This window comes from Misgurnus anguillicaudatus, chromosome 13 (assembly GCF_027580225.2).
Source record: "Misgurnus anguillicaudatus chromosome 13, ASM2758022v2, whole genome shotgun sequence".
NCBI classification, from domain to species: Eukaryota; Metazoa; Chordata; class Actinopteri; order Cypriniformes; family Cobitidae; genus Misgurnus; species Misgurnus anguillicaudatus.
Genome location: NC_073349.2, coordinates 9,302,381 through 9,330,000, shown reverse-complemented (window position 1 = coordinate 9,330,000; position 27,620 = coordinate 9,302,381). Strand labels below are relative to the sequence as shown.

Sequence of the window (27,620 nt, the reverse complement as noted above, 5' to 3'; positions counted from 1 at the left end):
GGTTGTGACGCCACGCTTCACGTTTTCCTTTGCGCTCGCTCAAAACAGCGTTTTTTACCACCATCCCACGCCACGCGCTCGTCTGTCTCTGTGGCGCAATCGGTTAGCGCGTTCGGCTGTTAACCGAAAGGTTGGTGGTTCGAGCCCACCCAGGGACGTCGGAAGCTTTTCAGTGCCAAGCGGAGCACAACTGGAGCACGTGGATGTTGTGGCCGCCTGTAGCAATGAAGGTATCGCCGACCGAAAGACAAATAGGCCTCCGCTTCTGCATTTGTTCTACTCTACTGACTTTCTTGGAGAGTTTATTTGCAGGATTGACTGGTCCGAGTGTTCAAGCTCGCTGACCCAGAGTTTAAATAGAAACTGTGAAAAGGCATACCGTGGTGCCACCAAAGGAAAAACCTCTAAGACTGAGCCTAAACCCAATGAAAACCATGACTGAACTAGGTTGTTGTGTTAAGGCAAGTTCACACCAGAGGACTGTGAGACTAACGGAAACGCTGTGGCGCTCACACAACAAGGTTTTGTCAACTATCGTTTCTTATCACGACTGTGCGCATACTACACAAAACAATGCGAAAAAGGCGTGGAAACTGCAAGACCTACGGTGAAGAGACAGTCATGACCAATGGCTCAAAAAGCATTTTCTCACATGGATTCATGAGAGAACTTGGCCAGCCTTTCTCTGTTTATATCGTTTGCACCGTGACTAGCTTGACACACTACAAGATCAAATGGTAATAATATCAAACAGGTCTGACAATATTGCAGCATCTGTGACTGCGAGATGGGCTCTGATCACGCAGCTGGTCTGCTCAAAAACAACAAGCATCACCAACTGCAACGAGCATCGACTCGGCCACGAGCCAGAGTCTTTGCAGCGGGCCTTGAATATTCTGCCTGCGATAGCAAAATCCGTCCAGAACCCGCATAGCGTGAGCTTGGCTTTACTCGCGCGACATGCAAGGCATCTGTGATTGCCGTTCCTTCAAGATGGGAACACCTTGACGTCAGCCAGCAAAGCACACGTGCGGGTGCCCGGCTAGCTCAGTCGGTAGAGCATGAGACTCTTAATCTCAGGGTCGTGGGTTCGAGCCCCACGTTGGGCGTGTTAGCTGCTTTTCTCGTTGGAGCTTTTCGCTGCAGCCCTGGCTTCCGGGCCAAGTGGTCTTTGGGCAGCTTCTTGGAAAGATTCTGACCAAGGCGTCCTTGGGTTTCTGTTGCAAAAGTGGGTTCTCAGAAAACAAGCTCCCCTACGTACATGGTTGTGACGCCACGCTTCACGTTTTCCTTTGCGCTCGCTCAAAACAGCGTTTTTTACCACCATCCAACGCCACGCGCTCGTCTGTCTCTGTGGCGCATTGTGAAAATTCTTAAAATGATTTGTTTAAACAATTTTAATATGCTTTAAAGTATAATTTATTTCTGTGATGCAACACTGAATTTTCACATCATTACTCCAGTCTTGAGTCACATGATTATTGTTACAAAATATTTCTATTTTAAGTGATGCTGTTCTTTTTAAAATGTTTATTTATAAGTGAAACCTGAAAAAAGTATCACAGAATATAAAAAGCATCAAGCAGCACAACCATTTCCAACATTAGAATGATTTCTAAAGGATCATGTGACACTGAAGACTTGAGTAATGATGATGATAAATTCAGCTTTGCATCATAAAATAAATTAGATTTTAGAAGTATATTAAAATAGAAAAGTACTATTTTAAATATTACAATAAAATTTTACAGTATAACTGTTCTTTGTTGTATTTTTGCAGGCTTGATGCACATAAAAGACTTCTTTCAAGAAAATTGAAAAATATTAATGGTTTCCAAACTTTTTCTTTACAGGAGAGCTTCTTGGTGTTGACTACCTCCTGAGTCAGACTGGACAGCCCCTGGTAGTGGACCCTGACTCAGAAGAGACAGAGAACATGCTGGAGGATGTGGATGAAGAAGAGGCAGAAGAAGACGAGGGCTTCGGGGAAGACGAAACACATGATGTTACTGTGTCAAGTCTTACCGATGACCCAAGCTTCTCTGTCTCATCCCAATTTCTGCCCTCCCCTGAGTCTCTCTCCTCCACTAAGCCTGCTGTCCCCTCTGCCCAGCCTGCTGCCTCATTCACCATGGCTGCTGCCTCCTCCACTCAGCCTGCTAGCCCCTCTGCCCAGCCTGCTGCCTCCTACAACCAGACTGCTGGCCCCTCTGCCCAGTCTGTTGCAATCGGTTAGCGCGTTCGGCTGTTAACCGAAAGGTTGGTGGTTCGAGCCCACCCAGGGACGTCGGAAGCTTTTCAGTGCCAACTGGAGCACGTGGATGTTGTGGCCGCCTGTAGCAATGAAGGTATCGCCGACCGAAAGACAAATAGGCCTCCGCTTCTGCATTTGTTCTACTCTACTGACTTTCTTGGAGAGTTTATTTGCAGGATTGACTGGTCCGAGTGTTCAAGCTCGCTGACCCAGAGTTTAAAAAGAAACTGTGAAAAGGCATACCGTGGTGCCACCAAAGGAAAAACCTCTAAGACTGAGCCTAAACCCAATGAAAACCATGACTGAACTAGGTTGTTGTGTTAAGGCAAGTTCACACCAGAGGACTGTGAGACTAACGGAAATGCTGCGGCGCTCACACAACAAGGTTTTGTCAACTATCGTTTCTTATCACGACTGTGCGCATACTACACAAAACAATGCGAAAAAGGCGTGGAAACTGCAAGACCTACGGTGAAGAGACAGTCATGACCAATGGCTCAAAAAGCATTTTCTCACATGGATTCATGAGAGAACTTGGCCAGCCTTTCTCTGTTTATATCGTTTGCACCGTGACTAGCTTGACACACTACAAGATCAAATGGTAATAATATCAAACAGGTCTGACAATATTGCAGCATCTGTGACTGCGAGATGGGCTCTGATCACGCAGCTGGTCTGCTCAAAAACAACAAGCATCACCAACTGCAACGAGCATCGACTCGGCCACGAGCCAGAGTCTTTGCAGCGGGCCTTGAATATTCTGCCTGCGATAGCAAAATCCGTCCAGAACCCGCGTAGCGTGAGCTTGGCTTTACTCGCGCGACATGCAAGGCATCTGTGATTGCCGTTCCTTCAAGATGGGAACACCTTGACGTCAGCCAGCAAAGCACACGTGCCGGTGCCCGGCTAGCTCTCCCTGCCACCTGTAAGTCGTGGTTATTCTTGGTTATGACAGCCAATCACGTTCCCCGCTGAAACCAAGATTTGCAAGCAACGGCCAATCAGCGTTCCCGGATGAAACCAAGATTCGCAAGCAACGGCCAATCAGCGTTCCCGGCTGAAACCAAGATTTGCAAGCAACGGCCAATCAGCGTTCCCGGCTGAAACCAAGATTTGCAAGCAATGGCCAATCAGCGCTCCTGGCTGAAACCAAGATTCGCATGCAATGACCAATCAGCGCTCGTATCGCTATCATGAACCTGTCTGCTAGTAACAACCAAGAATTGACCAATCAACGTCAAGAGCCCCCCAGAGCTTGCGGATTACGACCGGAGAAACATCTTCAGGTAAGTCACTTGTCAACAAAAATAAAGTAGCAAATATTTTAAATTGTTTTAAACGAAAAACCTCTAGCACAGACTAGCTTTGTAATTTAGGTAATTAATCCAAACTAATAATTAAACGTCAATTGTTATTTTATATATATGTATATATATATATATATGTGTGTGTTGTTGTAATCGTTATAACGTTACTGTAATCAAACTTATATGTTTTATAGATTTGCCGAGTAATCAAAATAAAGTATAACGTTACAGTTTACTACATCTTTACTACAACTTCGTACACTGTAAGTTACATGCTTCTATTTTTAGTACAGTAGCAAATTTTTAATTGTTTTAAACGAAACACCTGTACCGTTAGCCAGGCTAACATTAGCTTTGTAATTTAGGTCATTAATACAAACTTTTAATTAAACATCAATTGTTATTTTATATGTTGTTGTTATAATTGTTATACTGTAAGTTAATCTGTATGTTTTATAGATTCACAGAGCAATAAAGTATAACTGTAAGTTACTACAGCTTTACCACAGCTTCGTACACAGTAAGTTACATGCTTCTATTTTTAGAACCTTTAAGTGTATTTTGATGCTAAACTTACTTGTTTTAGCTAAATCAATTGTAAATGCATGATTTAACGTTAAATGCTTTACTTTTAACGTTATTAGAGCTTACTCTGGAATATAATGCTGATATGTAAGTTAACATTTTGAATCTGTTGGAAAAATATACATATTTATATACATAGAATAATAAAAAGCAACACTGTAAGGTGATCATGAGTAAATATATGCAATTTCTGCGTTATTAATGTGATTTTTTTTGTCAAAACATGAAATATAAATAGTCAGAGTCAATATGTTTGTTATCAGACATCAAAATAATATCAATCTATGCACAAGTTTTCTATTTTAGATGAGGGACTGTTATGAATGTTATGGAAGTGAAAAAAAGACACACGTTTTTGAGAGAAAACATTTGTAGGATTTCAGTGAATTATTATGCACAAACCAGAAGCCAAAAACAAAACAAATGGAGAAGAGATGACCCTTTTTTAGAACAAAAACAATGCATTTAAATGTAATTTTCATGTGTGCATTAAAGAGGAATATGTACTGTTATGGATGTGACAGTTCTGAAATGGTTTTTATATGATTATGAAAAAGACATACTTAAAATGCTTTAAAATCTTTAAGAAAGAGACCTCACACGGGTATAAAAACCACAAATTTTTGACATCTAAGCAATAAATGCAGTGAAAATCTTTGGTAAAAAATGTTTCATGATAAAGTTAGCATTTGTAAGGAATTGCCCATATAGTAATGTAATTTACACAGCTGGATTAACAAATGTGTTTTCTTTTTCTCTGTAATATTTATATCTTCATTTTTTAATTCAGATGGAGCCTCGCTTCAGGAGACGGGCTGATGGCAGTCTGAATCTTTCGGACACACTGGAAGCAGCAAAGGTGAAGGAAGCCAACAAAGGAAAGCCTTACACAAGACCCCTGTCCCCGGAGGCTGTGCTGGACAAGGCCAAGAAAAGCTTAAGTCAGCACCATGGAGATCCAGCTAACAGAAAGCACCTGCTGGGTTTCTTTGAAATCCAGTTTGGTATCTTTCGTGGGCAAACATTCAGGTGGGTTGCAGAAAATGCACTAGGGTATGCTGCTTACCTGGTTGCATCTATGAAGAGGGACCCCACAGGAGGCAGCAAAGACTCTCAAGAACATGCCCACAACAAGGGGAGTTTCAGGGAGTATATTGAGCTCTTTCCTTCTGGCAAAATTGCCATTGCTATGAAGGAAGAGCAAAATGATGCAAAAGCTTCCAAGCACGATGCTCCTACTCAGCACGCTGCACCCACCCAGCACGCTGCACCCACCCAGCACGCTGCACCCACCCAGCACGCTGCACCTACCCAGCACGCTGCACCCACCCAGCACGCTGCCACCACCCATGCTTCCACTGCCTCTCTACGCTCCCTCTTGGTTGGGAAGTTGCCTGACCAAAGAACCCTGACCAAGACCATAAAAAGGATGGTTTCCCCCATCAAAACCACACCTTGTAAGCAAACATTTATATGTAAAATACTTGGTTTGTTTTTTGTATTTGTTGCTGTTCAGGAGTCATGTTTAATTGTCCCTTGTTTTGTTTTGTAGCTTTGGCCCAGGCACGTGCACGACCCTCTGCCAGCCTCACCCATCCAACTGTGTCCATTGAGGGAGCCACAGGGCCCACAGCCACCCTCACCGACCCGACTTTAATCTAAGATTTGTTAATCTGTGTTTAAATTGAAGTAGTGCAACACAAGTCAAATTAAAATTAAACTAAGATCAACAAACCCTGGATTAGCTCTAAACTGTCTGTCAAATTCTAGGCTTAATTGAAGCCTTGTTGGTGCAACAATGTGAATTAGTGTTTATGTTTTTTTCCAGCAAAACGAGTCTGTCTTCCAGCTGGATGGATACACACCCTGCCTGAAGTAGACCAAAGGTGGATATCCAAGGCCCTGTTCAGGTGGGCTGCACCAGGCCGTCCTGAGCTGATCTATAACAGGGTGGATAAACTTTGGTGGTATCCTCCACCGGTACCACTGAAGACCAGTAGTGCTCCTTCCTTGGAGAATTACTTTGGCCATCCTCTGCTGCTCTGGATGCCACGAAAGCTGTGGCAATTGAAGCTGACCTGTCCACATCCAGACTGTCAGAAAGACCTTCTGACCTCAGCTGGCCTGCATCAAAAGATCAGGGTCGTGATTGCTTTAAATAGTATGTACTTTGTGGCATCTGAGTACCTGGCCTGCCGAAGATGTAAGAGAAAGGTCATCAGCTGGAGCCATGATATCGTCTCCCAACTCGACATTGGCCACAGAGTGCAGTTCCCCTGCATTCTAACCTCAAAACTTGCATGTGACTTTCAGGTAGTATGTTTGATGCGTCAACGAGGCCTGGGAAACAGCAGCAGCCAGATCCAGCGCAAGCTGCAGGAGCGTCATGCTGAGGTCTGGTTGCAAAAAACAGTCCAATATCTTACAGATTGCAAGGGGATTGCCAGTGCTGTCACATCAAGCCTGATACTGCCTGTGACATTTGAACCGCTTCCTCCAATGCCTTCTGTCCCTAAGCACCGGTGGCTGATGCAGGTCTATGCCCAGGATGTCCTGCAACGGCTGGATGAGATCAAGGCCGCTATAACATCACAATATGGTCGGATCTTAAAAATGGATTCCACAAAAAAAGTAGCCAGAAAACTAGCAGGACCCAGCTATGGCACCGCTGCCTGGGCAACCAATGTTGGAAATGAGCATGGACAGGTGATCATGTCCGTGCTCACAGCAAGTGAGGGTTTTGGTCTTGGGCCAATGATTGAAGGCCTCATTAGGAGATACAGAGTGGCTGGGGTAGCTCCTCCCAAGGTACTGTATGTGGACCGAGACTGCTGTGGCAACACTCTTCTGAGGAGGATGTTTGAAGAGTGGGAGCAAATGACCATCCGGTTGGATATATGGCACTTTATGCGGAGATTTTCTGTGGGTTGCACCACTGACTGTCACCCGTTATATGCCACATTTATGAGTCGCCTCAGCCACTGTATTTTCATGTGGGACCAGGACGACCTGACGGCCCTGAAGATGGCAAAGCGTGCAGAGCTAGAAGCTGACTGGAGACCATCATCTGAAGCTGATGTACTGCGCCGTATCAGCCGTAGCGAGCTAGCCCTACATTGCAGGAGAACCACTCGTGGGACCAAGGAGACCCTGACGATGATTGAGAGCCTCATTCAGGCCTTTGAAGGAGATGCTGGTCGTGACACTCTGGGAGTCCCTTTAATAAACTCAGCCCGGATGACTGAGATCATAAAGTCCCAGCGAAAGCATGTGGCCTGCATCCAGGATCCTCAAGGTGTGCAGCTCTACATGCAGACGGGCACTTTAATGAAGGGAGGGCATCGTCTGCCAACTTACCGCTGTGCCAGAGGTTCTACTTCGCTGGAGTCTTTTCATCTGCACCTCAACAGATTCATCCCAGGTAAGTAATTTTAGTCACAGAATTTTTTTAATAAGATTTTACTTAATTATATAATGAAATAATTATGAGAATAGCAAGAACAGTTATTTATGTATTTATATGATTTTTTAATGTACAGGCACGCTGGCAAGTGACACCTTTTTTCAGGCGTATCTATTGGATGGACTTGCAAGGTGGAATGAGGACCGGGCTGTGGCAGCAACAACTGATGAGCAGCAGCCACATTCCTATAGTCATCTTCTCCGTCATGCTGCCAATATTCTTTCAGAGGAGGTCATGGGCATGAAAATCAGCCCTTATGTTGGGCCAAGAAAGTACACTGGTAGATAACTGTTTGTTGTTTTTGGTGACAATTACACACACACACACACACACACACACACACACACACACACACACACACACACACACACACAGTGTTATAATAAAGAGTAATAATATAATATTCTGGTATATTATCTAATTGTCATTGTTTTAATATTTTAAAGGTGAACTTATCGGAGTAGAGTATCTTTACCAGCAAACTGGTAAAGTTCTGCAGGACTACAGGTTGGCCATTGAAGAGTCTGAGACCACTGAGGTTGCTATAGAGGTGGAGGAAACTTATGATGAACTTGAGGAGTTTCAAGACATCACTGTCCCCACCTTTGACACAGAGCGGATACCTTCTGCTGCTTCACAAGCATCAGTGTCTGCAGCATCATCTTCAACCCCTCCGGCAACCAGACCCAAGTCATCACTGTATGTGTCACCAGTGAGATCTCCTGTCACCAGCTCTACGTCATCACTGTCTGTGGTCCCTCCAGTACCAGTCACATCTTCTGTTTCCAGCTCACTGCACACTCAGCCAGCACTATCTCCTGGCGCACATAGCTGTGAGTTTTACCAAAGTATTTTTATTGAGAGTTGTTTGTTGTCACACTAACTCTAAATGACTCTAAATGAATATTTGTCATATTGAAAGATAAATACAAATGTAAACTAAATATTTACCTTTTTCATGTAGCCCCAGGTAACCAAGGGTCCACAGAAACTGACCTTCCAACATCTGAAGAGAACCCTTTGCATGATGTAAGGGCACGGTTTCTTTTTTAATGTACATATACATGTATGCAAACAAAATCTGGGTTATGTTGGCTGTGCTTTCATGTGAATATTTGTATTCATTGGTGCTTTCAAAAGTTGCTAAATGATCTTTCATTTTAGGATTGTGTTGGACCCGATAATATTGAAGGTTATGGAGCTGTGCAGGACTTGGCAGAGTATTTGTTCAACCTTAGAGAACACCGTCTGGCCTTAACTGGAGAAGAGTCTGATCAAATCATCAACCTATGGGGGAGTTTGATAAGAAAAAGACCACTTACTCGCCACGTCACCAAACCAACCTAAAACAGGGACGATTCAGGGCCAGTAAGAAGAATGTGGCACCAGGTGTGGAGAGCACCAGAAGGTATGCTAAATTTAGCAAATACGGGGTTTTGATTTGTTTAAGGGTTTTGATTTTTATAAAAAGATAACCTGACGAATTATGACTAGCTTATCTTCCTGCAGCCTGTTAAGTTCATACTTGGCCTAGATATAACAAAAATTGTTAGTTGTGATTTACGTTTAATGCTGATTTTATGTTATGTAAGTTACATTCCTCTGGACACAGTTCTAACCATACATCGTTGAAAAAACGCAGACCGGGGTCATTATATAGTGCCACAGGGATGACATATTTTTGTTGGCTGACCCTCTCAAAAAAGCCAGTGTATTTTCTCATAGACTTTTGGATTATCACAAAAATAATCTCTGTGTTTAACAACAGTTTAAGACACTTTTTGTCCAAAGCTGTGATAATGCCACAACACAGTAAAAGAGTAGATTCCTAATTTATTGATATGATATTTCAACATCGACCCAGAAAACAAACAAGACAACATAACTCTGCACAGATATTACAAATTAACATTTAGACAACACATAGCAAATCTGACAGAAAAAAAACAATAAACTCAACAGAGAAAAGTTCACACACTGAAATCAATTTTACATTAATAATATGAATTCTGCTGTAATTTGTAGATGTTTCGTTGGGAATCGTAGTCCTGCACAGAGGCCTGACTGCAACAGAGTGGTGGAGGGCATCTTCATAAGGCTCTGTGCTCTCTACCAAAACGCGGTGCGTGATAATGGAGAGAGGGTCACCCGCTTCACAATGATTGCACGGGTCTACAGACATATCCGAGAGTGCATCCTCACCAATGATAGGGTGATGAGAGAAACCACCATCCAGCTTCCACAGATGAACGCTAAAACAATCTCAGACTGGTGAGTAAATTAGCATTGTTACCGCTATACCAAAACATGAACCCTCTGTATAGCCCTCAGCTGCTTTAAGTAATTGACACGGTTGACCGAATGTAACTGTGAGTGCTTTGGGGGGTCTAGAAACAAATCAACAAGTCCAACTTCTGTTTACTTTTCTATTATGAAAGATATGATTTATTGCTTACGACATGATCTTTAACAGACTGTAAGAATCCATAATCCAATGTTAATTTCAATTAAAGTAGTCATTTTACAAAAGCAACATGACACTAGGGTGTGATCAATTGCTATATGATATCAGCTGTGTAATGCTGTTGCATTATAGTCGTGATTAAACAGTAAATGATCACAGCACTTTTTTATTTTTGTTTAAATGTTTATTAATACTGGTTGTTTTATGTTTTTCCAGGTTCTCCAAGCGTGACAAGTCACAGGATGTGGGGGTTACAAAGCAGGGTATCAATTTCCCAGATGCACCCATGGCTGGACCTGAGAAGCTTCCTGCGGCTTTGCAGAAAGGGCCGACCCTATTTCCAGGGAGCTTGGCTGAGCCTCACCTTTTTGTCCTGCCAAGAAACACTGCTGGGGAGGCAAAACTCAAGAGGAGGTCACAACCTCCAGCCATCTCCCAGGCACCACCATCACATCAAAGACTCCCTATCATTGCACCAGCAATACCCGTCTCTCTGCCTTTCATTTTGCCCTCCCTGCAGCTTCCGACAGTTGTAGATACACCATCTTCAGTGCCTGGAACTTCACAGGTGGTGTTCTTTAACGTACCTTTACCTTCTGCTATGCCACCATCAGCTCAGACACAAACATCCAGTCAAGCTGTACCTTACTCCACTCAGCAGTACAGGAAGAGAAAACAGATGAGGGAGGACACTGGAACTGTCACACGCAAATATGTGAGGAAGACAGATGTTATTCTTTGTAGAAAGTGCAACAAAGAGAGAAAGCCACCATCACATCTTCAGTACTTTGGCAACTGGTACTGCAAAGAGACTGAGACTCAGTCATATGTTGAATGGAGGGCTGTGCTGGAGGGACGTGGTTATGGGAAAAAAAAAACAGGAAATGACAATCCTCCAGCTCCTTAAAAATTTCACATTTTATATACACACTGTAAATAATACACACGCTATACACACTGTAAATAATGTTAAGTTTACCTTGTTTATGGTCAAGTTTTTAATTGTTATTGTTTAGGATGACCTTTCAAAGTTGCACTACTGTGATAAATGTTTGTTTTGATTTTTAAAAAAAATTTAGTCTGACATGTCAAAGGTGCACTGCAAATTTTTGTTTTTGTTATTATTATTATTAACATTGATACGTCAGAATTGCACTACTATGTTGAATGTTTATTTTATTAATGTTTACTATTTATTATGTTGACAATCCTCCAGCTCCTTAAAAATGTCACATTTTATATACACACTGTAAATAATATACACGCTATACACACTGTAAATAATGTTAAGTTTACCTTGTTTATGGTCAAGTTTTTTATTGTTATTGTTTAGGATGACCTTTCAAAGTTGCACTACTGTGATAAATGTTTGTTTTGATTTAATATTATTTTCTTAGTCTGACATGTCAAAGGTGCACTGCAAGTTTTTGTTTTTGTTATTATTATTATTATTATTATTATTATTAACATTGATACGTCAGAATTGCACTACTAAGTTGAATGTTTATTTTATTAATGTTTACTATTTATTATTTTATTTTAATAACATTGCTGTTCTGGTTTTTTATTTACCTTAAAAATCTATGCAAATAATAAATGTTTAATCCTTGCCCTCACATTGTTTCTGTGTCTATTTATATAGTCTATTAATTTGGCTACTCTATAATTTACGAATAAACAATATTTTGTAGCTGTAAACACAAAAACAAGTCTTTAATCAATAAAACACACCATAAGAACAGGGACAGTCCTGTTTATAGTTTTTATTCCGTTATTAAAAGTGTCCAATTACAGTGCTGGGGGGGCTGATTTACAATTGATTAAAGTGCGGGAGACAACGATGATGACACATGCGTGCACTAGCAGCGTCAAACTGACACGTCACACGAATTCCACCACTGGTCTGAGCGAGGCGCGAACTCGCGTCGCTGTGCCGTCTTTTGGTTGCTTTACCTCGACTAACACGCGCCGGCTTTAGCTCAGTCGGTAGAGCATGAGACTCTTAATCTCAGGGTCGTGGGTTCGAGCCCCACGTTGGGCGTGTTAGCTGCTTTTCTCGTTGGAGCTTTTCGCTGCAGCCCTGGCTTCCGGGCTAAGTGGTCTTTGGGCAGCTTCTTGGAAAGATTCTGACCAAGGCGTCCTTGGGTTTCTGTTGCAAAAGTGGGTTCTCAGAAAACAAGCTCCCCTACGTACATGGTTGTGACGCCACGCTTCACGTTTTCCTTTGCGCTCGCTCAAAACAGCGTTTTTTACCACCATCCCACGCCACGCGCTCGTCTGTCTCTGTGGCGCAATCGGTTAGCGCGTTCGGCTGTTAACCGAAAGGATGGTGGTTCGAGCCCACCCAGGGACGTCGGAAGCTTTTCAGTGCCAAGCGGAGCACAACTGGAGCACGTGGATGTTGTGGCCGCCTGTAGCAATGAAGGTATCGCCGACCGAAAGACAAATAGGCCTCCGCTTCTGCATTTGTTCTACTCTACTGACTTTCTTGGAGAGTTTATTTGCAGGATTGACTGGTCCGAGTGTTCAAGCTCGCTGACCCAGAGTTTAAAAAGAAACTGTGAAAAGGCATACCGTGGTGCCACCAAAGGAAAAACCTCTAAGACTGAGCCTAAACCCAATGAAAACCATGACTGAACTAGGTTGTTGTGTTAAGGCAAGTTCACACCAGAGGACTGTGAGACTAACGGAAACGCTGTGGCGCTCACACAACAAGGTTTTGTCAACTATCGTTTCTTATCACGACTGTGCGCATACTACACAAAACAATGCGAAAAAGGCGTGGAAACTGCAAGACCTACGGTGAAGAGACAGTCATGACCAATGGCTCAAAAAGCATTTTCTCACATGGATTCATGAGAGAACTTGGCCAGCCTTTCTCTGTTTATATCGTTTGCACCGTGACTAGCTTGACACACTACAAGATCAAATGGTAATAATATCAAACAGGTCTGACAATATTGCAGCATCTGTGACTGCGAGATGGGCTCTGATCACGCAGCTGGTCTGCTCAAAAACAACAAGCATCACCAACTGCAACGAGCATCGACTCGGCCACGAGCCAGAGTCTTTGCAGCGGGCCTTGAATATTCTGCCTGCGATAGCAAAATCCGTCCAGAACCCGCGTAGCGTGAGCTTGGCTTTACTCGCGCGACATGCAAGGCATCTGTGATTGCCGTTCCTTCAAGATGGGAACACCTTGACGTCAGCCAGCAAAGCACACGTGCGGGTGCCCGGCTAGCTCAGTCGGTAGAGCATGAGACTCTTAATCTCAGGGTCGTGGGTTCGAGCCCCACGTTGGGCGTGTTAGCTGCTTTTCTCGTTGGAGCTTTTCGCTGCAGCCCTGGCTTCCGGGCCAAGTGGTCTTTGGGCAGCTTCTTGGAAAGATTCTGACCAAGGCGTCCTTGGGTTTCTGTTGCAAAAGTGGGTTCTCAGAAAACAAGCTCCCCTACGTACATGGTTGTGACGCCACGCTTCACGTTTTCCTTTGCGCTCGCTCAAAACAGCGTTTTTTACCACCATCCCACGCCACGCGCTCGTCTGTCTCTGTGGCGCAATCGGTTAGCGCGTTCGGCTGTTAACCGAAAGGTTGGTGGTTCGAGCCCACCCAGGGACGTCGGAAGCTTTTCAGTGCCAAGCGGAGCACAACTGGAGCACGTGGATGTTGTGGCCGCCTGTAGCAATGAAGGTATCGCCGACCGAAAGACAAATAGGCCTCCGCTTCTGCATTTGTTCTACTCTACTGACTTTCTTGGAGAGTTTATTTGCAGGATTGACTGGTCCGAGTGTTCAAGCTCGCTGACCCAGAGTTTAAAAAGAAACTGTGAAAAGGCATACCGTGGTGCCACCAAAGGAAAAACCTCTAAGACTGAGCCTAAACCCAATGAAAACCATGACTGAACTAGGTTGTTGTGTTAAGGCAAGTTCACACCAGAGGACTGTGAGACTAACGGAAACGCTGTGGCGCTCACACAACAAGGTTTTGTCAACTATCGTTTCTTATCACGACTGTGCGCATACTACACAAAACAATGCGAAAAAGGCGTGGAAACTGCAAGACCTACGGTGAAGAGACAGTCATGACCAATGGCTCAAAAAGCATTTTCTCACATGGATTCATGAGAGAACTTGGCCAGCCTTTCTCTGTTTATATCGTTTGCACCGTGACTAGCTTGACACACTACAAGATCAAATGGTAATAATATCAAACAGGTCTGACAATATTGCAGCATCTGTGACTGCGAGATGGGCTCTGATCACGCAGCTGGTCTGCTCAAAAACAACAAGCATCACCAACTGCAACGAGCATCGACTCGGCCACGAGCCAGAGTCTTTGCAGCGGGCCTTGAATATTCTGCCTGCGATAGCAAAATCCGTCCAGAACCCGCGTAGCGTGAGCTTGGCTTTACTCGCGCGACATGCAAGGCATCTGTGATTGCCGTTCCTTCAAGATGGGAACACCTTGACGTCAGCCAGCAAAGCACACGTGCCGGTGCCCGGCTAGCTCAGTCGGTAGAGCATGAGACTCTTAATCTCAGGGTCGTGGGTTCGAGCCCCACGTTGGGCGTGTTAGCTGCTTTTCTCGTTGGAGCTTTTCGCTGCAGCCCTGGCTTCCGGGCTAAGTGGTCTTTGGGCAGCTTCTTGGAAAGATTCTGACCAAGGCGTCCTTGGGTTTCTGTTGCAAAAGTGGGTTCTCAGAAAACAAGCTCTCCTACGTACATGGTTGTGACGCCACGCTTCACGTTTTCCTTTGCGCTCGCTCAAACAGCGTTTTTTACCACCATCCCACGCCACGCGCTCGTCTGTCTCTGTGGCGCAATCGGTTAGCGCGTTCGGCTGTTAACCGAAAGGATGGTGGTTCGAGCCCACCCAGGGACGTCGGAAGCTTTTCAGTGCCAAGCGGAGCACAACTGGAGCACGTGGATGTTGTGGCCGCCTGTAGCAATGAAGGTATCGCCGACCGAAAGACAAATAGGCCTCCGCTTCTGCATTTGTTCTACTCTACTGACTTTCTTGGAGAGTTTATTTGCAGGATTGACTGGTCCGAGTGTTCAAGCTCGCTGACCCAGAGTTTAAAAAGAAACTGTGAAAAGGCATACCGTGGTGCCACCAAAGGAAAAACCTCTAAGACTGAGCCTAAACCCAATGAAAACCATGACTGAACTAGGTTGTTGTGTTAAGGCAAGTTCACACCAGAGGACTGTGAGACTAACGGAAACGCTGTGGCGCTCACACAACAAGGTTTTGTCAACTATCGTTTCTTATCACGACTGTGCGCATACTACACAAAACAATGCGAAAAAGGCGTGGAAACTGCAAGACCTACGGTGAAGAGACAGTCATGACCAATGGCTCAAAAAGCATTTTCTCACATGGATTCATGAGAGAACTTGGCCAGCCTTTCTCTGTTTATATCGTTTGCACCGTGACTAGCTTGACACACTACAAGATCAAATGGTAATAATATCAAACAGGTCTGACAATATTGCAGCATCTGTGACTGCGAGATGGGCTCTGATCACGCAGCTGGTCTGCTCAAAAACAACAAGCATCACCAACTGCAACGAGCATCGACTCGGCCACGAGCCAGAGTCTTTGCAGCGGGCCTTGAATATTCTGCCTGCGATAGCAAAATCCGTCCAGAACCCGCGTAGCGTGAGCTTGGCTTTACTCGCGCGACATGCAAGGCATCTGTGATTGCCGTTCCTTCAAGATGGGAACACCTTGACGTCAGCCAGCAAAGCACACGTGCCGGTGCCCGGCTAGCTCAGTCGGTAGAGCATGAGACTCTTAATCTCAGGGTCGTGGGTTCGAGCCCCACGTTGGGCGTGTTAGCTGCTTTTCTCGTTGGAGCTTTTCGCTGCAGCCCTGGCTTCCGGGCTAAGTGGTCTTTGGGCAGCTTCTTGGAAAGATTCTGACCAAGGCGTCCTTGGGTTTCTGTTGCAAAAGTGGGTTCTCAGAAAACAAGCTCCCCTACGTACATGGTTGTGACGCCACGCTTCACGTTTTCCTTTGCGCTCGCTCAAAACAGCGTTTTTTACCACCATCCCACGCCACGCGCTCGTCTGTCTCTGTGGCGCAATCGGTTAGCGCGTTCGGCTGTTAACCGAAAGGATGGTGGTTCGAGCCCACCCAGGGACGTCGGAAGCTTTTCAGTGCCAACTGTAGCACGTGGATGTTGTGGCCGCCTGTAGCAATGAAGGTATCGCCGACCGAAAGACAAATAGGCCTCCGCTTCTGCATTTGTTCTACTCTACTGACTTTCTTGGAGAGTTTATTTGCAGGATTGACTGGTCCGAGTGTTCAAGCTCGCTGACCCAGAGTTTAAAAAGAAACTGTGAAAAGGCATACCGTGGTGCCACCAAAGGAAAAACCTCTAAGACTGAGCCTAAACCCAATGAAAACCATGACTGAACTAGGTTGTTGTGTTAAGGCAAGTTCACACCAGAGGACTGTGAGACTAACGGAAACGCTGCGGCGCTCACACAACAAGGTTTTGTCAACTATCGTTTCTTATCACGACTGTGCGCATACTACACAAAACAATGCGAAAAAGGCGTGGAAACTGCAAGACCTACGGTGAAGAGACAGTCATGACCAATGGCTCAAAAAGCATTTTCTCACATGGATTCATGAGAGAACTTGGCCAGCCTTTCTCTGTTTATATCGTTTGCACCGTGACTAGCTTGACACACTACAAGATCAAATGGTAATAATATCAAACAGGTCTGACAATATTGCAGCATCTGTGACTGCGAGATGGGCTCTGATCACGCAGCTGGTCTGCTCAAAAACAACAAGCATCACCAACTGCAACGAGCATCGACTCGGCCACGAGCCAGAGTCTTTGCAGCGGGCCTTGAATATTCTGCCTGCGATAGCAAAATCCGTCCAGAACCCGCGTAGCGTGAGCTTGGCTTTACTCGCGCGACATGCAAGGCATCTGTGATTGCCGTTCCTTCAAGATGGGAACACCTTGACGTCAGCCAGCAAAGCACACGTGCCGGTGCCCGGCTAGCTCAGTCGGTAGAGCATGAGACTCTTAATCTCAGGGTCGTGGGTTCGAGCCCCACGTTGGGCGTGTTAGCTGCTTTTCTCGTTGGAGCTTTTCGCTGCAGCCCTGGCTTCCGGGCTAAGTGGTCTTTGGGCAGCTTCTTGGAAAGATTCTGACCAAGGCGTCCTTGGGTTTCTGTTGCAAAAGTGGGTTCTCAGAAAACAAGCTCCCCTACGTACATGGTTGTGACGCCACGCTTCACGTTTTCCTTTGCGCTCGCTCAAAACAGCGTTTTTTACCACCATCCCACGCCACGCGCTCGTCTGTCTCTGTGGCGCAATCGGTTAGCGCGTTCGGCTGTTAACCGAAAGGATGGTGGTTCGAGCCCACCCAGGGACGTCGGAAGCTTTTCAGTGCCAAGCGGAGCACAACTGGAGCACGTGGATGTTGTGGCCGCCTGTAGCAATGAAGGTATCGCCGACCGAAAGACAAATAGGCCTCCGCTTCTGCATTTGTTCTACTCTACTGACTTTCTTGGAGAGTTTATTTGCAGGATTGACTGGTCCGAGTGTTCAAGCTCGCTGACCCAGAGTTTAAAAAGAAACTGTGAAAAGGCATACCGTGGTGCCACCAAAGGAAAAACCTCTAAGACTGAGCCTAAACCCAATGAAAACCATGACTGAACTAGGTTGTTGTGTTAAGGCAAGTTCACACCAGAGGACTGTGAGACTAACGGAAACGCTGTGGCGCTCACACAACAAGGTTTTGTCAACTATCGTTTCTTATCACGACTGTGCGCATACTACACAAAACAATGCGAAAAAGGCGTGGAAACTGCAAGACCTACGGTGAAGAGACAGTCATGACCAATGGCTCAAAAAGCATTTTCTCACATGGATTCATGAGAGAACTTGGCCAGCCCTTCTCTGTTTATATCGTTTGCACCGTGACTAGCTTGACACACTACAAGATCAAATGGTAATAATATCAAACAGGTCTGACAATATTGCAGCATCTGTGACTGCGAGATGGGCTCTGATCACGCAGCTGGTCTGCTCAAAAACAACAAGCATCACCAACTGCAACGAGCATCGACTCGGCCACGAGCCAGAGTCTTTGCAGCGGGCCTTGAATATTCTGCCTGCGATAGCAAAATCCGTCCAGAACCCGCATAGCGTGAGCTTGGCTTTACTCGCGCGACATGCAAGGCATCTGTGATTGCCGTTCCTTCAAGATGGGAACACCTTGACGTCAGCCAGCAAAGCACACGTGCGGGTGCCCGGCTAGCTCAGTCGGTAGAGCATGAGACTCTTAATCTCAGGGTCGTGGGTTCGAGCCCCACGTTGGGCGTGTTAGCTGCTTTTCTCGTTGGAGCTTTTCGCTGCAGCCCTGGCTTCCGGGCCAAGTGGTCTTTGGGCAGCTTCTTGGAAAGATTCTGACCAAGGCGTCCTTGGGTTTCTGTTGCAAAAGTGGGTTCTCAGAAAACAAGCTCCCCTACGTACATGGTTGTGACGCCACGCTTCACGTTTTCCTTTGCGCTCGCTCAAAACAGCGTTTTTTACCACCATCCCACGCCACTCGCTCGTCTGTCTCTGTGGCGCAATCGGTTAGCGCGTTCGGCTGTTAACCGAAAGGTTGGTGGTTCGAGCCCACCCAGGGACGTCGGAAGCTTTTCAGTGCCAAGCGGAGCACAACTGGAGCACGTGGATGTTGTGGCCGCCTGTAGCAATGAAGGTATCGCCGACCGAAAGACAAATAGGCCTCCGCTTCTGCATTTGTTCTACTCTACTGACTTTTTTGGAGAGTTTATTTGCAGGATTGACTGGTCCGAGTGTTCAAGCTCGCTGACCCAGAGTTTAAAAAGAAACTGTGAAAAGGCATACCGTGGTGCCACCAAAGGAAAAACCTCTAAGACTGAGCCTAAACCCAATGAAAACCATGACTGAACTAGGTTGTTGTGTTAAGGCAAGTTCACACCAGAGGACTGTGAGACTAACGGAAACGCTGTGGCGCTCACACAACAAGGTTTTGTCAACTATCGTTTCTTATCACGACTGTGCGCATACTACACAAAACAATGCGAAAAAGGCGTGGAAACTGCAAGACCTACGGTGAAGAGACAGTCATGACCAATGGCTCAAAAAGCATTTTCTCACATGGATTCATGAGAGAACTTGGCCAGCCTTTCTCTGTTTATATCGTTTGCACCGTGACTAGCTTGACACACTACAAGATCAAATGGTAATAATATCAAACAGGTCTGACAATATTGCAGCATCTGTGACTGCGAGATGGGCTCTGATCACGCAGCTGGTCTGCTCAAAAACAACAAGCATCACCAACTGCAACGAGCATCGACTCGGCCACGAGCCAGAGTCTTTGCAGCGGGCCTTGAATATTCTGCCTGCGATAGCAAAATCCGTCCAGAACCCGCATAGCGTGAGCTTGGCTTTACTCGCGCGACATGCAAGGCATCTGTGATTGCCGTTCCTTCAAGATGGGAACACCTTGACGTCAGCCAGCAAAGCACACGTGCCGGTGCCCGGCTAGCTCAGTCGGTAGAGCATGAGACTCTTAATCTCAGGGTCGTGGGTTCGAGCCCCACGTTGGGCGTGTTAGCTGCTTTTCTCGTTGGAGCTTTTCGCTGCAGCCCTGGCTTCCGGGCCAAGTGGTCTTTGGGCAGCTTCTTGGAAAGATTCTGACCAAGGCGTCCTTGGGTTTCTGTTGCAAAAGTGGATTCTCAGAAAACAAGCTCCCCTACGTACATGGTTGTGACGCCACGCTTCACGTTTTCCTTTGCGCTCGCTCAAACAGCATTTTTTACCCCCACGCCACGCGCATGTCTGTCTCTGTGGCGCAATCGGTTAGAACGTTCGGCTGTTAACCGAAAGGTTGGTGGTTCGAGCCCACCCAGGGACGTCGGAAGCTTTTCAGTGCCAAGCGGAGCACAACTGGAGCACGTGGAAGGTGTGGCCGCCTGTAGCAATGAAGGTATCGCCGACCGAAAGACAAATAAGCCTCTGCTTCTGCATTTGTTCTACTTTACTGACTTTCTTGGAGAGTTTATTTGCAGGATTGACTGGTCCGAGTGTTCAAGCTCGCTGACCCAGAGTTTAAAAAGAAACTGTGAAAAGGCATACCGTGGTGCCACCAAAGGAAAAACCTCTAAGACTGAGCCTAAACCCAATGAAAACCATGACTGAACTAGGTTGTTGTGTTAAGGCAAGTTCACACCAGAGGACTGTGAGACTAACGGAAACGCTGTGGCGCTCACACAACAAGGTTTTGTCAACTATCGTTTCTTATCACGACTGTGCGCATACTACACAAAACAATGGGAAAAAGGCGTGGAAACTGCAAGACCTACGGTGAAGAGACAGTCATGACCAATGGCTCAAAAAGCATTTTCTCACATGGATTCATGAGAGAACTTGGCCAGCCTTTCTCTGTTTATATCGTTTGCACCGTGACTAGCTTGACACACTACAAGATCAAATGGTAATAATATCAAACAGGTCTGACAATATTGCAGCATCTGTGACTGCGAGATGGGCTCTGATCACGCAGCTGGTCTGCTCAAAAACAACAAGCATCACCAACTGCAACGAGCATCGACTCGGCCACGAGCCAGAGTCTTTGCAGCGGGCCTTGAATATTCTGCCTGCGATAGCAAAATCCGTCCAGAACCCGCGTAGAGTGAGCTTGGCTTTACTCGCGCGACATGCAAGGCATCTGTGATTGCCGTTCCTTCAAGATGGGAACACCTTGACGTCAGCCAGCAGAGCACACGTGCGGGTGCCCGGCTAGCTCAGTCGGTAGAGCATGAGACTCTTAATCTCAGGGTCGTGGGTTCGAGCCCCACGTTGGGCGTGTTAGCTGCTTTTCTCGTTGGAGCTTTTCGCTGCAGCCCTGGCTTCCGGGCCAAGTGGTCTTTGGGCAGCTTCTTGGAAAGATTCTGACCAAGGCGTCCTTGAGTTTCTGTTGCAAAAGTGGGTTCTCAGATAACAAGCTCCCCTACGTACATGGTTGTGACGCCACGCTTCACGTTTTCCTTTGCGCTCGCTCAAACAACATTTTTTACCACCATGCCACGCGCTCGTGTGTCTCTGTGGCGCAATCGGTTAGCGCGTTCGGCTGTTAACCGAAAGGTTGGTGGTTCGAGCCCACCCAGGGATGTCGCAAGCTTTTCAGTGCCAAGCGGAGCACAACTGGAGCACGTGGATGTTGTGGCCGCCTGTAGCAATGAAGGTATCGCCGACCGAAAGACAAATAGGCCTCTGCTTCTGCATTTGTTCTACTCTACTGACTTTCTTGGAGAGTTTATTTGCAGGATTGACTGGTCCGAGTGTTCAAGCTCGCTGACCCAGAGTTTAAAAAGAAACTGTGAAAAGGCATACCGTGGTGCCACCAAAGGAAAAACCTCTAAGACTGAGCCTAAACCCAATGAAAACCATGACTGAACTAGGTTGTTGTGTTAAGGCAAGTTCACACCAGAGGACTGTGAGACTAACGGAAACGCTGTGGCGCTCACACAACAAGGTTTTGTCAACTATCGTTTCTTATCACGACTGTGCGCATACTACACAAAACAATGCAAAAAAGGCGTGGAAACTGCAAGACCTACGGTGAAGAGACAGTCATGACCAATGGCTCAAAAAGCATTTTCTCACATGGATTCATGAGAGAACTTTGCCAGCCTTTCTCTGTTTATATCGTTTGCACCGTGACTAGCTTGACACACTACAAGATCAACTGGTAATAATATCAAACAGGTCTGACAATATTGCAGCATCTGTGACTGCGAGATGGGCTCTGATCACACCGCTGGTCTGCTCAAAAACAACAAGCATCACCAACTGCAACGAGCATCGACTCGGCCACGAGCTAGAGTCTTTGCAGCGGGCCTTGAATATTCTGCCTGCGATAGCTAAATCCGTCCCGAACCCGCGTATCGTGAGCTTGGCTTTACTCGCGTTAAGTTTTGTGTAATTTTATAATAATCAGCCAATCAGCACAGTTACTGGCCAGCAATATCAAAACAGCAATATGTGTGCAGATTTATTTGACCTTTAAACAAACATGTCAGGAATCATTTTCATGAGTATGTATTATTTACAACAGTAGAGAGACAAAAGAAGAGAGTGCAGATATTAACATACAAGCTTCTCTCTGGCTCAGTACAGAAAGGTTGTATTGGCTTACTCAGCCCTTTCTTTGTCATATCTACTGTCTCAAGTAATTAATCACCCTCAAAACCAAAACCATTGTGATGTTGTCTGTTTAGTGATATATATTGTTTTGATGTAGGTTTCTTTTGGGAATTTCCATCGGTGGGCCAACTACAGCTAGAAAAAATTGTGTATTAAGAACAGAAAATTTGAACTAGACTTGAAACAGAAGGCGTTAAAGTGCCGTTCACATTATAATGATAACTAGTTTTATTCTAGTTCAACTAGTTCAATTTCTGGGCAATTTTTTCCACCTGGTGAACGATAAACCATTGACATCTTCAAGTGCACTCGCACTCAAAATGACAGTGGAAAACCCTTACGGAAATTAACCATGGTTTTACTACAGTTAAAACCAAAAAACCATGGTTATTGTAGTAAAACCATAGTAACTACAAAATATCCATGGTTTTGACAATCATGGTTTTCAAAAACCATAGTTAAATAGTTAGTGTAGTAAAACCATGGTTTTGCTGATAGCAATCAATAGACCAAAAAAACATGGTTACTACACTTTTACCACAATAAAACATGGTTAATTTTCGTAAGGGAAGATCATTGCTGAGGTCTATAACATAAAATTACCTCAGGTATTCAGCGCTGATGTAGTTGCTGTGCAAATCACTACATAATTCATTTTTAATACCACATTGACTATGCCAAAAGGTAAGAAATTAGATTACAAAAACTACTAGATTCACTGTTTAGAGTTATGCGAAACGCAGCATATTGAGGACATCTGCTTGTTACGCACTGTGTAAATGCTACCGGAACAGCATATTTACATATTCATTGACATGTAAACAATTGCAAAAGATTTTATTACAAAAAATATTCAAAATTAGTCATATTTAAGGCAAATTATTTGCGCGAGTGTGGTGCGTGTGAACACATTAGCATAAAGTTCGGTGATGTGTTACCGGCTGTAGTTTTTGTCTACATTCATGAGGTACATACAAGCATCACGACTTAAAGAGTTTCTGCATGTTTCTCCATGTCGCATAGTACTTTGTGCTGGAGTGAGCGGGGTCTGGTCCGGCCAGTGTGCATCTTTGCGCGCATATGTGTGTTGCATTAAACTATATCGATATCAATGGTATTGACTAAACCCGATATACCGCCCAGCCCTAAATAACATAAGAGCAAAAAACAATAATAAAACTTTACCCCACCACTAATCACTGTACAAATCTGGTTGTAGGAATTAATTCCTCATAAAATATGTACCAATTGCCATGGGATTGTGTTGGTAGTACATGGTCTATTAAAAAATCATCATCACAGTTCTCGGGCATAGTGCTGTTTGCAGTGTTATCCTGTGACATGTTTAGGGTTGTTGCCATGCTAAGTATGTACTGTGCATGTATGGTAGTGCAGTTAGCTAACAACACATAAGTCATAAGTCATTTTTAGGAAACACACATATTAGTAAAAAGTACCCATGAGTGATTTTTTTCCACATTTATTGACTATTAAAAGCAATAGTAATAGTGATACTTCCTAAGCAAGCACCACTACTTAAAGGGATACTTCACCGATTTAGCATTCAGCTTTGTATCTGTAGAAACCCGGCAGTATTACTGAATGACCATGTTTCCCTCCCTCATTTCCCCCTGAGAGGAGAGATATCTGCATTTTGGTTCTGCAAAAAAGTCCTCCGATGATGTAATATGACGATTTTTGCATCATCGGAGGACTTTTTTGCATAACCAAAATGCAGATATCTCTCCTCTCAGGGGGAAATGATGGAGGGAAACATGGTCATTCAGTAATACTGCCGGGTTTCTACAGATACAAAGCTGAATGCTAAATCGGTGAAGTATCCCTTTAAAAGTATTGTGGAGGATTTTCTTTTTCCGGGTGGATCATCAAGACTATTGGTCCTCCTAGTTGTCAATCAGAAGTGTTGCGCAATTGCATTTTTTAAAAAAGTGGAGAAGGCGGTTCTTTTCTAAAATTCGAGAAAATCCTCCGCTATACATTTAAGTCTATATGTGCTGACACAGCAAATATGGGTCCCTGCATATCAATTCATTCATTACTATCATATTTTACTCTATAACTCCATAATCATTTCACTTGCAGGGTCTGCTAGTCTTACAATACCGTTGTTTTTGAAAAGAAAGGAATTTCCATAACGTTCCATAACAAAGACCCACTTAAGTTAAGCATCACATCCACACCTCTTTCTCCACCCCACATCCAAGCCCCCAAATCAGCTGTATGCAGATGTTTACCCAACACCCTTTCCCAATAAATCTCTAGTGGCGGATGAATCTCGGTTCGCGCCCACACCCGCCTTCACTGCAACACCAAATATAGCACAAAATCCCCACCTCTCCTCAACCCTTGGTTCCCCCTTACAACGCATAGATCATCACCTCGTCTTATCTCCATAGATTTACCATATCGCAGATATCCCCATAAATTTTCAACAACCCAAGGTTATGAAAAATACTACAATCTCATTATCAGGCAGACGGTCGTAAGTAAAAAAAATAAAATAAATACGGTGTAAGGCAGTCAGATAATGCGTATTACTGTAAAGACAAAAAATGCTGTAAACCCACACTGACACCAGCAGAATAAAGGTGGCTGCTGAATATACAGAACATTATACATATTCAAGAGGACGTATCATGAAAATCAAGACTTTTTCCATTTTTAAGTGCCATAATTGGGTCCCCAGTGCTTCTATCAACCTAGAAAATGTGAAAAAGATCAACCTAGTAAGTTTTGGTAAACCATTCTCTGCAAGCATGTGAAAAATTAGGTAATTGAAATTTGGCTCCCCTTGTGATGGCAAAAGGGAATCGAAAAGGAATGTTGAATAGAAATGATGTTGTTAAAAGAAGAAATGGAAAAGAAAATGGGGGGACATTCAGGGCTGGTGAGAGAGATGTCTTCTGCTTGGTGAGACCATGGATGTGCTACCTCCTATATTTGAATCTCAGGCCTGATTCTGTCAGCTGCAAATAACAGCCTCAACACAAAGCGAACCATACACAGGGGAGTGGAGAGAGAGAGAGAGAGAGAGAGAGAGAGAGAGAGAGAGAGAGAGAGAAAGACCAAGAGCATAGATTTGGTATGAACATTGGATTTGTTCAAGTGTCAATTGTGCATGTTTTCAATTATCATTGTATGAGTAATGTGGGGGTTGTAATTGCTTTTCATTATTGATGGTTACCTCCCTTAAGAGAGACCTATGTCCCATGATGCTAAAAACTGCTGCAAGAAAGATATATCTTGATATATTTGGATACTAACCAAAAGGGGTGTGCAAGATATACGTTTGCTATATCTTAGCAAAATCTTAAAACTCACGTAACACAAGCTGTTTCTGCATTTCTGATGTTAATCTGTAGTACCTATAGAGTAGTATTACATCCTTTATATCGTCGAAGAGTCTTTAGTTTAATCAGATTTATAAAAGAAAGATTAGCTTTACTGAATCTTTCCGATAACGTACAAAAAAATGAAGAAGGAGGAGTTACTACCGCGGGAGGAGCGAGTCATGCAACACTACACAACACTGTTTAACTTATGATTCACTACATGTTCCTGTCATTTATATAATATGCACGCGACTATTTCCAACATAAGACAGAAGTCTTACTTACCGCATGCAACTTGTCATGACCCGGTTGGGAAAATCCAGCGCATCAAACACACACCCAAAACTCCGCTGCTACCCCGGATAATAAACTATATCCATTGTTTCCATAAGGCTGACTTTCTTCTCCGTACATCCACAAACACACTTCTTCTTTCGTGTCATTGTTGAGTTTTGAAATTAAACAATGCTGTGTTGCGTGATATGTTTGCAAGTTCTAGCGTTTCCCGCTGATTGACGGGTGGGCGGGGTTTTCAGGGGGAAGTGCCCATATAAAGAAGTGATACGTATAGAAATCGCTGAAACGTCAGCTGGACCAGTAATTGAAAACAACTTTCCGAAACTTGTACGAACCCTGGCGAAGTGCATTCGGCACAGAAATACTCTGTAACACACCCAACTGCTTTTTTGACACTTTGCCTACATTTAGCATGAGGAAACAACTCTATAACTGTGTTAATAAGTCAGAATGCTTGAAATACAATTGAACCCCCCCTTTAATTGTTGTTTAAATAATGCGCAAAATCATATTATCAAGTACATCACAGTTTCAGTGCCCACAAACTCACAGTGTGCATGCACATTCAGAGTGTAATAGCATTGCGGAGTGTGTACAACTTGTAATAAGTCAACGTAATATTCATTTTTAATACTTCAGCTGATCGTGTTCTTTGGCATCTCTGTGTTGTAGGTGGGGCACGGACATGGGCGCACACAAACACACGCACAAAGGATGGCAACAGGTAAAGAGAAGTTACTTGAGAAGTTATTTGTCGTTTATCTGACAGATAAAAGTCAGTTTGTAAGAATGATTTCTAAAACATGCAAAATATCGTCTGTTATAGTTCACAAATATTATCAACAAAATTTCTTTGCCAATATCGCACATACCTACTAACCAACACAAACACGAAATAATGCTAAGTAACAGTTTCCTTCCAAATGTCTCACTTATATTCCCTCATGTACAATGACCAATCTTTACACACACATACACATCACTACCATTGTGAAAATATGAGATATTCAGCTCCACTGGTCCTGTGTGTCAGAATAAACTTCACCTCACTGCCCTATAACTGCAGTAAACACATTTATAACACACACATTTTTATGATCTAATATAGTGGAGACTTTTTATTGTATTCTGTTCCCATTAGAAAAATCACAGATGACATATCAGTTGTTTCTCATAGACAAATAATACAATTAAAGGGGAGCAAATGTGTAACCTGCACAGCATATTTTCCTTCATGGACAAAGACCCAGAAATCTCACAAATGTTCCCACTCAAGTTATAGAAAATATCGTAACAAACTCTTATCAGTCAACCAACAAAGATAAAAATAAAGAAAACCAAACCAAACAACTCTGTATTCAAGCTACATTAACAGCAAAAACATGAAACAACAGAGCTGAGCTATCAGGGACTAAACACACATCTACTTACAGTAGCTAATCTTATCTAAACAAAGCCATTCCATTAATTTCTAGATTCTGACAGCTGAGGGTCTGGACTTCATAAAAGATTTGGCTTTGCCTCCAGGCGGACTGTTAAAGAATGCAACACACATGTCCATAATATATATATACAAAATATGTTTACACTAGGGCTGTGCGATATGACCAAAATCTTATATCACAATAGGATTAATTTTATATCATGATAACAATACGTTCTTTTAATACGGTTTTCATGTTATAATATAAAA

At 44.2% G+C, this 27,620-nt stretch overlaps 3 protein-coding genes and 17 non-coding genes across 22 annotated transcripts in view; 19 read left to right on the top strand and 1 right to left on the bottom strand.

Annotated features, from left to right (window-relative positions):
* The window catches only part of cacnb3a (calcium channel, voltage-dependent, beta 3a), a 103,745-nt gene that overhangs the window by 62,526 nt on the left and 13,599 nt on the right, over positions 1–27,620 (bottom strand). The gene's annotated exons all lie outside the window — the stretch shown is intronic.
* On the top strand, positions 85–158 carry trnan-guu (transfer RNA asparagine (anticodon GUU)). Its single transcript has one exon. It is a non-coding gene; the product is annotated as a tRNA-Asn (tRNA).
* On the top strand, positions 1,037–1,109 carry trnak-cuu (transfer RNA lysine (anticodon CUU)). Its single transcript has one exon. It is a non-coding gene; the product is annotated as a tRNA-Lys (tRNA).
* Positions 5,918–9,773, top strand: LOC129431348 (uncharacterized). Its single transcript, XM_073874974.1, has 6 exons — positions 5,918–7,567; positions 7,686–7,889; positions 8,056–8,442; positions 8,574–8,638; positions 8,774–9,017; positions 9,635–9,773. The coding sequence occupies exons 1-5, from the start codon at positions 6,193–6,195 to the stop codon at positions 8,954–8,956; spliced, it is 2,214 nt and encodes a 737-aa protein (XP_073731075.1). The 5' UTR covers positions 5,918–6,192; the 3' UTR covers positions 8,957–9,017; positions 9,635–9,773.
* Positions 9,529–10,980, top strand: LOC141369366 (uncharacterized). The gene is made up of 2 exons (XM_073875685.1): positions 9,529–9,880; positions 10,290–10,980. Exons 1-2 carry the CDS (start codon positions 9,612–9,614, stop codon positions 10,978–10,980), a joined length of 960 nt encoding a protein of 319 aa, XP_073731786.1. The 5' UTR covers positions 9,529–9,611.
* On the top strand, positions 12,039–12,114 carry trnak-cuu (transfer RNA lysine (anticodon CUU)). Its single transcript has one exon. It is a non-coding gene; the product is annotated as a tRNA-Lys (tRNA).
* trnan-guu (transfer RNA asparagine (anticodon GUU)) lies at positions 12,353–12,426 on the top strand. Its single transcript has one exon. It is a non-coding gene; the product is annotated as a tRNA-Asn (tRNA).
* Positions 13,305–13,377, top strand: trnak-cuu (transfer RNA lysine (anticodon CUU)). The gene has a single exon. It is a non-coding gene; the product is annotated as a tRNA-Lys (tRNA).
* trnan-guu (transfer RNA asparagine (anticodon GUU)) lies at positions 13,616–13,689 on the top strand. Its single transcript has one exon. It is a non-coding gene; the product is annotated as a tRNA-Asn (tRNA).
* On the top strand, positions 14,568–14,640 carry trnak-cuu (transfer RNA lysine (anticodon CUU)). Its single transcript has one exon. It is a non-coding gene; the product is annotated as a tRNA-Lys (tRNA).
* On the top strand, positions 14,878–14,951 carry trnan-guu (transfer RNA asparagine (anticodon GUU)). The gene has a single exon. It is a non-coding gene; the product is annotated as a tRNA-Asn (tRNA).
* On the top strand, positions 15,830–15,902 carry trnak-cuu (transfer RNA lysine (anticodon CUU)). Its single transcript has one exon. It is a non-coding gene; the product is annotated as a tRNA-Lys (tRNA).
* trnan-guu (transfer RNA asparagine (anticodon GUU)) lies at positions 16,141–16,214 on the top strand. The gene has a single exon. It is a non-coding gene; the product is annotated as a tRNA-Asn (tRNA).
* Positions 17,082–17,154, top strand: trnak-cuu (transfer RNA lysine (anticodon CUU)). Its single transcript has one exon. It is a non-coding gene; the product is annotated as a tRNA-Lys (tRNA).
* On the top strand, positions 17,393–17,466 carry trnan-guu (transfer RNA asparagine (anticodon GUU)). Its single transcript has one exon. It is a non-coding gene; the product is annotated as a tRNA-Asn (tRNA).
* Positions 18,345–18,417, top strand: trnak-cuu (transfer RNA lysine (anticodon CUU)). Its single transcript has one exon. It is a non-coding gene; the product is annotated as a tRNA-Lys (tRNA).
* Positions 18,656–18,729, top strand: trnan-guu (transfer RNA asparagine (anticodon GUU)). Its single transcript has one exon. It is a non-coding gene; the product is annotated as a tRNA-Asn (tRNA).
* On the top strand, positions 19,608–19,680 carry trnak-cuu (transfer RNA lysine (anticodon CUU)). Its single transcript has one exon. It is a non-coding gene; the product is annotated as a tRNA-Lys (tRNA).
* Positions 20,865–20,937, top strand: trnak-cuu (transfer RNA lysine (anticodon CUU)). Its single transcript has one exon. It is a non-coding gene; the product is annotated as a tRNA-Lys (tRNA).
* On the top strand, positions 21,170–21,243 carry trnan-guu (transfer RNA asparagine (anticodon GUU)). The gene has a single exon. It is a non-coding gene; the product is annotated as a tRNA-Asn (tRNA).